The sequence below is a fragment of the Zea mays genome, chromosome 4 (assembly GCF_902167145.1).
Source record: "Zea mays cultivar B73 chromosome 4, Zm-B73-REFERENCE-NAM-5.0, whole genome shotgun sequence".
NCBI lineage: Eukaryota > Viridiplantae > Streptophyta > Magnoliopsida > Poales > Poaceae > Zea > Zea mays.
Genome location: NC_050099.1, coordinates 7,578,315 through 7,588,943, shown reverse-complemented (window position 1 = coordinate 7,588,943; position 10,629 = coordinate 7,578,315). Strand labels below are relative to the sequence as shown.

Sequence of the window (10,629 nt, the reverse complement as noted above, 5' to 3'; positions counted from 1 at the left end):
GGCAAAGAAATGGAATCCCAGCCGTGCAATTATCACATCACCTCTTTACTACCCACCTACTCTCATGGAATTGCATTTCAGTCCTTATTTGGAACGCTTTAAAGCAGCAGCTAGTTATTGGAAAAATATATTTTTGTACGGTTAAAGCCACTAATGGAGTAATTATGTATAGGTTTTAGGGAACGACCGCTATGCAACCAGTCCTTCTGTGCAAGCGTGCAAGTAAATCATCTGATCTATTAGATCGTGATTCAACCATAGGTCATATTTAACACTTAAACCCTTCCACCAACAGCTCAATAATCTTTATAAAAAACCCCTAATAAACCATGGTTGTAACTGTGGTTGAATCGTAATCTAATGAATCAGATGATTTGCTTGTACGCTTGCACAGAAGGACTGCTTGCATAACAGTCGTTGCCTAGGTTTTAGTTAAACACTTTGCACCATTTGTCCTAACGCTTATTTTTGGCAAGCTCAATGAAACATGCTTACAAAGTAGCAACACTACTTTATTTGGTATAGTGTGTTTTGTATAGCTGTAGTCAATAATACTATCTCCAACAGCTTATCTATACTCATACTCAAATTCAAACTCAACTCTACAAACAATACAATCTAAAATGCAAAAGGTGTTTTTGGTGACCATATGAGTGAACTGTTGTACGCCTGTACATTGCACCTATATGTCAATAAAAACACCGTTTTGCATTGTAAATTGTAATGTTTATATAGTATAACTTGAATATGGGTAAACTGCTATAGATGGTCTAATTACAGTACTAAACGTCATGTTAATATCCAGACAATTGTTTGATGGATGCATTTCCAAATATCCGTCAATTTTTACCACACAAACTTGATGGACATTTTTGGACAACAATGATTTTTAGTAAGCACCTCATGATAAAAAGGACATTATGTCAACATGAAACAGACGACGACAGATTAGAAAAGACATCACGAGTCAAAACACGATAGGGTAATATATAGGAATGGCAACAGATTGAATTCGGATCGGATATTGCAAATATATGTCCGCAACCTCCGTGTGGTTGCACCTAATATTTGCCCGCGGCCGTACCCACGGGTAGAAATTTATATCTATGCCTGTGCCCATAAGATTTCGGACAGGTTTCGGATATCCGTTGGATATGACAGACACAATCACTTATTCAATAATTCAATATCATATTAGTCAAATTTCTTCTCAATTCACCATCATACACAATTAAAACTTAATAAAAGAATTATTATGGGTTTGCGGTCCTAGGTTAGGAGCATTAGAGCTTGGAAGGGCCAACCATCAGTGGTGTTACGGTCTATGAGACTTGGAAGTGCGGGCACAACGCAGGAAGCCATCAAGGCTATAAGGAGTAGCCAACAGTCGGAATTTGGGAGCGTTATGCGTGGTGGGGTTTATGGTGTTAGGATTTGTTCTTTGGTATGTAATATGGGGCAGGCCAAAAAATACACTATGGGTCGATTTCGGATATCCAACGGATAACCCGCAGGTAGAAGGTAATATCCTAATTCGTGTCCGTCCGACTTCGGGTCGGATTCGGGTCTAACCCACGAGTCAAAACATGTATCCATATCCGGCTCCGTCGGATCGGATATCCGATGGATATCCAATCCATAGTAATACAGTGGCATACCAAGAACAATACAATTAAATTAAGTTTCAGAGTACATAGACCCCAGTGTGCTCGTGCTACATTTGGTTCTACTAATTAATTGATAGAAAATTAGTATATCCTACGGCATATAATAAAATAAGTTTCCAGGGCCCTATTTGCATAACCTTGTCCTCTGTATCCGTGCTGGTGCTCTGCTTGGTCTCGGTCTCGTCACCGCCACGCCGGTCTGCCGTCGTCTCGTCTGCTGCACTCCACTGTCCACTCCACTCTCCCACCGCACTTTCCTCTCTCCTCCCCTGTTTTCGCTCCCCTCGAGACCCCCAAAGCACCGAAAGGGGGAGGAGCGGAGGGAGATAGAGAAAGCGGCGGGGTTCAAGAACGCCGCGGCCATCCGGAGCCAGGATTCTCCCGATACACCCCCTCGTTCCCAGTTCTTCAGTGGCGCCGATTTGGAGTTCCAGAGACGGCGATGGGCTCCGGATCTCTGCTCAAGGTCTTCGCCAACAACTTCGACGTCCTTGCAGGGTCAGTCAGGGCTCTGCTCTCCCAGGAACCGTCTTTTCTCTCCGGGCCCCTCCTCCATCTTTTAGTTCTTTATATCCGGTCGTTAGAACGTTTGTCTGGTCGATGAATCCGGATGCTTTAGATGTCCGGCATTGTTAAAGTAGCCCTCGTTTTGTTCCTCAAACATACCGGGAGTTTATATCGGCACAATGGCGTAGGTTATAGTCGGCGTCATGTTTCGATTTCGAGAACTCTTGCGCGGCGCCTGACAAGAAATCCTTCTCGGTACGGTTCAGTTACCTGTAAAATCTTGTTGCGCCGCCTCAATCAGCCATGTGAATCGCCATTCTGTAGCGATGCCGGCATTATTTTGCAGGAAAATTGGATTTTTTTTTTCTTTTCGAGTTTCTTTGGTAAAAAAAAGAACTCGATTGTTGACGTTCTTGAATGCGTACCGAGTTTGGTTTTTGCAGTGTTCATGTCTCCCGGTCTACATTTTCACCTGCATCAGCAAATTTCTCTTTCAATCCGATTCACAACTTTTCTCGATGCAAGCCCTCCTTGGTCTTTGCCCAGAATGAAAAGTTAGGCCGTCATGCACGAGTCGCCTCTGATGTAGGTCACCAAGATTGGATTCTGAATTCAGCTGCCGACTTCTGTCAGTTCCTACCTTTACCTCAGCCCTTTATAAAAGGGGCTGCTTTAGGTTTGTAGTTTTGCTAGTGCCTGGTAATTGTAGGTTTGTTGGCCCAATTCCACTTTCCAGAATGGTTTCTGCTCTTCCCTTGTCTACTGTCTAGTCTTATCTTTTTGGCTGTTTCACATTCCTTTCCACGCAGCAAGTTAGGTCACATGGTGGAGAGTGGCTCGGCACAATCTGGTCCTGTTTCTTATAGTTTAGTGGATCGTGGATTATGTCTCGTAGTGACTCTGACATACCATTAAAAAAATGGGTGTACGGTTCTGGGACCAGGATGTATTAAAATTTAAACCTTAACATGGATCGATGTGTGCTGTACCGAGGTACATCGAGCTTCATTTATTCATGAAGACTAACTAGTGTCACGTTCAGTACTGATACTGTGGTTCATGTGGCTATGTTTGGACCAGCGTGTTTTGACGCTTCTTGATGTTACTGTGCTGTAACGTGTAAAAACTTATCTAAGCAAACAATCTATGGTAGATGTATAGCAGTCGCAGGTGGCGAATAAGTTTCTTGTGAGTATTCATTTGCCTCCCTGTTGGAGTGCACTGATGATTTGCTGCTACTAACAATCTAATGTTAGATGTATCACAGGAGGTGGACTAGTGCCACTCGTTTCTGAGTTTAAGTGTTTAACGTTTCCTCTTTCTGAAAGTTTATTTCTTCTGGATCATAACTCCATAAGCAATCATTATGAATTGAAAATGCATGCTTTAACTTTGCACGTTTTCCTTTGCAGGCCTTTGGTGGCATTGGCTTATCCTTTGTAAGTTGTTCATCACTTGTATTTATTGCTACAAACTCAACTTTAACGAGCCAAACACAAATGTAACTGTTACTACAACTTATAGGTATGCTTCCATTAAGGCAATAGAGACCAAATCTCCTGTGGATGATCAACAATGGCTCACATATTGGGTCCTGTACTCACTAATAACATTGTTTGAACTCACATTTGCATCAATTATTCAGTGGTGAGTACTGCTGTGTCGGTTATATTGTTTTTAGTGTCAGTTCACTATTCAGTGTGAAAGTTGCAGATACTTCTCTAAAGGCCTATTTGTTGTTTATATATCTTAGGACTTTCAGACAAATTGAGTATATATAAATATAAACATTAAGTAATTTACACTATCAAGCAATTGTACATCTTACTCTTGTAATCCTTGCTTTGTTTCTAAAAAAATGTCAGACTACAGACTGTTCTATTTCGTGTAATATGGACTGGGTTACCGTGAATCTTCACGTATTTATTTTTAATTTTGATCCAAATGACAAACACCTGTCTGGAGATATGCTTTTGCTTCTTTGATGTCAAAGCATCCATGATGTGTGATAGAAGTTGCAATATTTACCACCTCTGGTTTAAATTCTAGGAGTTGGTGATTTTGTAGCTGCAGTTGCATGGGATTTTGCATCTAATGACATGATTTTTTAATTGTAACTAGAACATATGTATTTAAGGATCATAATGGCATTTTGGTCACTAATTCCATGGCTTTCTCATGCTTCATTTTGACAGGCTTCCTTTCTGGCCTTCAATGAAATTGATCTTTATTTGCTGGCTTGTCTTGCCATACTTCAATGGCGCAGCCTATGTGTACCAGAATTATGTGAGACCTGCCTTCATAAAGAACCAGATGGTCAACATTTGGTATGTCCCTCAGAAAAAAGGCCTTCTTGGGAAATCTGATGACTTCCTCACAGCACTTGATAAGTTCATTGAAGAAAATGGGACTGACGCGCTGAAGAAATTGGCGAACAAGGTACATGAACCTTATGTAGTTGTCCCCACTTCGTGCACTATACAACATCGCAAAATTCTATGAATCTGTGGCAGTTGTTCATGATTGTTCCCAGCTGACTGATATGTGATGCTTACCTTTTCGTTAAGTCTAAAGTTTTGACGGTCATACTATGTACTCCCTCAGGCCTCAGGTAGCAAACTCATTGATAGCTGTCATGCTAGTTCAGCTGTATATGGTGAAGGTAGTTGTTTTTCTTAAATTTGAGTGGTTCCTGTGGACCATTTGCTTATCTCTTTTGATAAAGCCAAGCTGAGATCCTTCTTTGGTTCCAAATGACAATCAGGCAATTGTTGTTCTGATGTCTTGTGAACTGTATTGCAGGCTGGCAAGCCATTTAAACAGTCTGGGAAATCATCTAAGGATCAGAAAGAGACAAAATCATCAAAGGATTCCAAAGAACCGAAGCCATCAAAAGATGCAAAGCAACCAAAGCCATCAAAAGATACAAAGGAGCCAAAGCCACCAAAGGTTTCAAAGTCACCCAAGGACTCCAAAGAACAGAAGAAGGCAACGCTGAAAGATCCGAAGAAAGCACCAAAGGATTCTAAAGGACTGAAGAAAGCGCTTAAGGATCCGAAAGAACAGGAATCATTGGAAGACCCAAAGGAACATACAGCAAAGAAGGCCGGCAAGCGTGTGACGTTCGCCGAGGTGGAGCCTGAGAAGGAGCTCAAGGCCTCGAACAGTGACTGGCACCCATCCTCTGATTTCCACGCGGCGTACCCTGAGCAGAACCCATGGGCTAGCGGCTTCATGATCTTTGAGGATGAAAACAGCTACTGGAACCGAGGACCCCTAGACTGGTAAACACTCAACACTTCTGAATCTTTGTATAGTCTTCACATTACACACATGTTTGTGATGATCATCCGCGTTTTTTGTGTAGCTGAGATCAAATGTATCGAGGTGGACACTTTTTGGTCCGCTAGCAGTGCAAGGTCCCACCAGTTCATCTTCAGCCGAGGAGATGGGTCTCACTCGCATTATGGCGACTTGCGCCTGGTGTCTGACTCTCGGTCCTGTAACATATTTGTCCGACGAATACCTGTAGGTTGTAGTGTAGAATTATCAATTATGCAGTGTGGATGGTGAACCGGTGATATTGTGTTTCAGGCGGTGAACCTTGTTAGTTAGGAGAATTGAGATAGTAGCAGTGTGGTGCTAAACCTTATCTGGTTTCTGGTTGTGTTGCTTGCTGTGCTCCCTGGTGCGTTTCCAGTATCTGCACAAGTGCCACAAAAGTCTGACCGTGATGAAAAGATCCGTAAAATCGTGCGAACTTGCCGTTACCAATGCCATTTTGGAACCTGAAATCTTCTTGAAAATAACTAGCAGAATCTTTAGGAATTTATTAAGCACTTTAATTATTGTATGATTCTAGGAAAACATATTTGTGTTTTGAACTAAGTACCCTTTGGGCTTTGCTAACGCAGAAATCTCAGGATCGCAAAAAAAGTTATAGGAATTAATTTTATTCCACATAATGCAATATTTGTGAAAAAAATCCGCAATTCAAAGGGATCTAATACTATAACCAGCAGATTGAGATTGTGTATATGGACAGTGTAAAATACTGTTTTGTATTATATATTGCATTGTGTATATAGTTGAGTTAGCTTGAAATAGAAGATGATGAATAATTTGTTGAAAATAGTCTAAGAGCATTTTCAAGAGTACCCATTTTTTTCAAAATTATTATTTTTCAGAGCCGTCAAAAAGTATCGAGAGAGTAAACAAGGGTTTCCCCATCAACTTTCAAAATCACTCTAAAGAATAAACAAATAGACCAACTTTCTTGATGGACATAGTCTTTTTTGCAGGAGATCGTGCTAAATCTAGTCGACTAGTACATTTAAGCATGGACTGCTCAACCCGATCCGACCAATGCAACAGACAGGTACGAGCCACAGTTCCTTATCCACAATAATTCATGAGCCAGGTATATGCCATATTTTTTTACCCAACCAGACTCAATTCGAAAAAACTGACCCTAAAAAAAACACGACTCGATCCGACATGTTTAATAAAAAGGCACGAGCCAACTCGATCTGACTCGACACGAGGCACGGGTCAGATACGAGCCGTGCCAATCAACCTAAAACCTGAACCGAACCTTATCCAATGTTTAAGCACAACCATAGCCTCACCCAACTCGCCACAGCTACATGTGGACCTCTCCCTGTTGGCCACAACAAACTACCATCATTCATAAGCAAGTACATCCTAGTTGTCGATATGAGTGAGGAGAATCACTTCTAGAGAAATAATTAGATGATTCATCATAAGATGATGATGACTATTTCATCTTGTGAGCAGCTCGAATTGTATAAACATATTCGAATGGTAAAGAAAGACATAGTGTTTCTGTCCCATTCTATACAACTATTCATTGAGATAGAGAAGAAGACCACCAAAGGATTTTCAAGATTATTTGGTGGATGATCCGACATAAGGCCTATCAGCGTCCAAGAATGAGCATACCCTCCTCTACCCACCAAGAAGACTGATTTTAGGCCAATTATGAAAGAATCACCACTATTTGCATCCTATGACGAGGGGCATCCTCGACCTTAGGAAATGAAGATCTTCGGCCCTCATTATTGCTCATACAAGGGTCCTCCTAGCTAAACCTACTAGATCACATGACATGACGTACGAAATTAAACCTCGGAGCCTTTTTGCGCCATGGGCTTCCTACCAGCCTAAGCCCACTATGCTCCCTATGTCTTGGAGCACCTTACAGATGAAGCCCTAGGGGCCACTTGCCCCTTGAGACACTTGGAAGTATATGTAAATATGTAATGCACCCCACACTTAGTATAAGCCCCTGAGGCCCCTCGTGTCCCGGGGTAACTAGTAGTATAAGCCCGAGAGGCCCTCGCGTCTTGGGGTCTAGCACTATATGTCTCGGGGACTCTCATGCGCTAGACATCTAGGAGTATAAGCTTTAGCGACCCCTCATGCCTTGAACATCTAGCAATATAAGCCCCTAGAGCCTCTCGTGCCTTGGGACATCTAACAATATAATCCTCTAGGGCCCCTCACACTTCGAGGGCCACCCAAGGCACTACATAATTGAGACATGGGCCCTACATTAAGAAGACTTAAAGATTGTCCTAATACGATAACTTAGCGGATAAATCTTGGATAACACATTAATATGCAATGTGTGACATTATAGAGCTGACATGACGTACATGTACACAATGTAGCATGCGAGACACTTTAGGCCCCCAAGTACTACACAGGTCGACCCTATGGACGTGATTGGTAGCTAGGCTCTAGGACGCCGGGCTCGCTGCAGCCTGGATAGACAAAGTATCTCTTTTTTCACGTCTCCCCGCATGCAGGCTTACAGACAAAAAAAAACATCTGGGCTGCATCCGTCCGTGCAGACTAGGATCCACAGGTGCAGTCTACCAATCATCAGACATGCACAGTCAACGGCATGCACAGGGCCTGCGCGCACTCAGTCGGGAATCCAATCACGCGGTATAACCCCCAAACCACGTCTATGATGTGCCTCAAAGTACGATAGGACATGAAGAGCAGTGTTAGTGGCCAATCACTTGCAGATAGCATGATCGATGCACAAAGGTTGATGCCATAGGTCATAATGCTTATCTAGGTGGCTAGTATAGTAGTTGCCTTACTGAGAGATAACCTCTATAACGATTGCATTTAATATGATATTACGAGCATGCCTCTATCCTAACATGCACGACGTAAGTGTACCTAGAGCCACTATGTAGATATACTTTAGAACATATTGCAATATCTGGATATGAAATCTAGTGTGTCCAAAGATTGGGAGGATCCTTGTTGCCAGCATAGGACAGTATGGAGAATCGTGCTTATAGTACAAGGTACAAGGAACAATTAATACATCAAGAGCAGAACAACATTATTACATTGGAGCAATCCTACCATAAGATACGATATACAATCCTGTTACAAGATATAGACGATTGGCTCTATGATAGACTAGAGCCATATGAACTATATACATGTAATACTACCACTCCTTTGGACTATAAAAGAGAGTGGTAGAGCATCATTCAATTAAGGTTCTCAAGACCAAACTCAAGCCAAGAGACTTCAAAGAAATGTGTTTACGATGGCACTAGTAGGAGGTAGTTTACACCCTCCATACAATAATCTACCATTAGCAAGGGGATGAGGGTCTTATGCACTCTATGGATTGAACCTCTATAAAAATCCTTGTGTATTAGGCTCGTAATGTCATGACCTGATAGACATACTCTATTCTGCTAGGACTCACTCCTCGCTTCCCTAGCAATCTTCTATTTGGTACCTTCTATCTTTCCTTCTATGTTGATCTATTCCGGATTTCAAAGAGTACATGTGTCGTCTATTCCGGATGAGCGACCTTGGTCTCTTGTCCTTCTGTTTTGATCTGGAGGTCAAGCAAGAGCACAACTCCATCACATTGGAGCAAGAGGCATACACTCGTACGCTATAGGAGAAGGCCGGCATGGGGACCTATTACCCATGACACACACCAATGGAGGTCTGGCTGAAGCTCTTGACAAAGAGCTCAACACTGGAGGTTGATGCTACGATGTATAGAAATTTGGTGGAGAGTCTATGCTATCTAGTTTATACCAGGCCAGACACTACGTTTGCGGTGGGTTTTGTGAGCTACTTCATGGAGAGACCGCGACAAGAGCATGGGGCTCACCCTACGCTACGTTGTCGTCACAGTCGACTACAACCCTATCTACCCAAAGTGCTGCAAAACTAACAACAGGTTGGCAGGCTACATGCTAATCAGGTACACGAACAATGACTTGGGAAGATATTGATGAGAGGAGAAGCACCAACAACATTATCTTCTTTCTAGGAGACATGCTTGTTGCGTGGCAGCATCAGAAACAGAAGACGATGGTCCTCTCAACTTGTGAAGTAGAGTATATGGCGGGTGTGACTAGACCGCTCGAGCATGCCAGGTTGTGTGGCTCATGTGTCTGCTAGAGGACATAACTAGCATCAAAGTTGAGTCGCTGTTGCTGAAGACAGCTGAAGACGAACATTCAGTCCACAATTGCCTCAACAAAATACTTATTCTTTATGGTCGAAGTAAGCACATGGACACTAAATTCTATTTCATTTGTGATTGTGTGAAGAATGGGATGATCTACGTGGATCATGTGAGCACCGAAGAAGAACTTGTGGACATTCCGACGAAGTTACTTGGACGCACATGGTTCATTGAAATTCGTGGCAAGATTGACATCGTCAAGGTCAAATAAACCAAGACAGGCTTATGTGAGATTGTGGCCCGATTTTTAGTTTCCTTCTTAGTTGATTGGTTACTTTCCTTTCTTAGCTAATTGATAATTCAGCCGATAGGGGAAAGACTTGCCACACAGTATTGTACTGAAGGCTGTCAATGTATCTTCAGAAATCTTGTACTGAAGGCAGGTATGCCCAAGCCCAACTCTATCCGCCAACTATCCGAAATCCTTTGCAATGTTGCTCTGTATCTTGATCAGTAGCATCATAACCAACTGTTAATTGCTGACTTGGTATTGTAGTTTCTGCACAACAAATGATCTCTACCAGGTGGGTTCGTTTGGCACTGCGTATTGGCCCTTCTAGGCTGGCCGTTGTCGTCTACGTATATGCCTATGCTTTTCAGTCTGCCATTCTGGTTCACATCATCTCTGTTTGACGAGTGTTGGATGATGTTTCCTTTCTGACCTTACCATGTATGCAAGTTTCTTTGGTTGAGGGCTATAGGATTACTGCCAGTAATGGCTGATTACAGATCATAGTATTTTGTTAGGTCGGACTGCAACTGTCAAGTGCGCAGGCAGATGATGAGAACGCCTACAAAATGTCCCATGATGGCCTCCTGGAAACCTAAGCATTGCTTTCTGACGCTAAGCTCCAACGAAAGAGATTTACCCACCGACACCATGGTGCAGAAATGATGTTGCTCTTTTTTTCT

At 42.4% G+C, this 10,629-nt stretch overlaps 1 protein-coding gene across 2 annotated transcripts; it reads left to right on the top strand.

The window, feature by feature from the left end:
- The first annotated feature begins 1,791 nt into the window (after positions 1-1,791).
- On the top strand, positions 1,792-5,934 carry LOC100193215 (HVA22-like protein c). 2 transcript variants are annotated; one of them, XM_008678313.4, is made up of 6 exons: positions 1,792-2,165; positions 3,587-3,613; positions 3,699-3,821; positions 4,370-4,613; positions 4,977-5,458; positions 5,542-5,934. In XM_008678313.4, the coding sequence occupies exons 1-6, from the start codon at positions 2,110-2,112 to the stop codon at positions 5,543-5,545; spliced, it is 936 nt and encodes a 311-aa protein (XP_008676535.1). In that variant the 5' UTR covers positions 1,792-2,109; the 3' UTR covers positions 5,546-5,934. The 2 variants fall into 2 exon arrangements, with proteins under 2 accessions (XP_008676535.1, NP_001131840.1); NM_001138368.1 differs by lacking the exon at positions 3,699-3,821 and having other exon boundaries at positions 1,946-2,165; positions 5,542-5,872.
- Positions 5,935-10,629: the final 4,695 nt, after the last annotated feature.

Coding starts and splice junctions, on each gene's coding strand:
- LOC100193215 (XM_008678313.4), top strand. CDS start 2,110: ATGGGCTCCGGATCTCTGCTCAAGGTCTTCGCCAACAACTTCGACGTC. Junction 3,614..3,698: donor GTGGCATTGGCTTATCCTTT/GTAAGTTGTTCA, acceptor TACAACTTATAG/GTATGCTTCCATTAAGGCAA. Junction 3,822..4,369: donor TTTGCATCAATTATTCAGTG/GTGAGTACTGCT, acceptor TCATTTTGACAG/GCTTCCTTTCTGGCCTTCAA.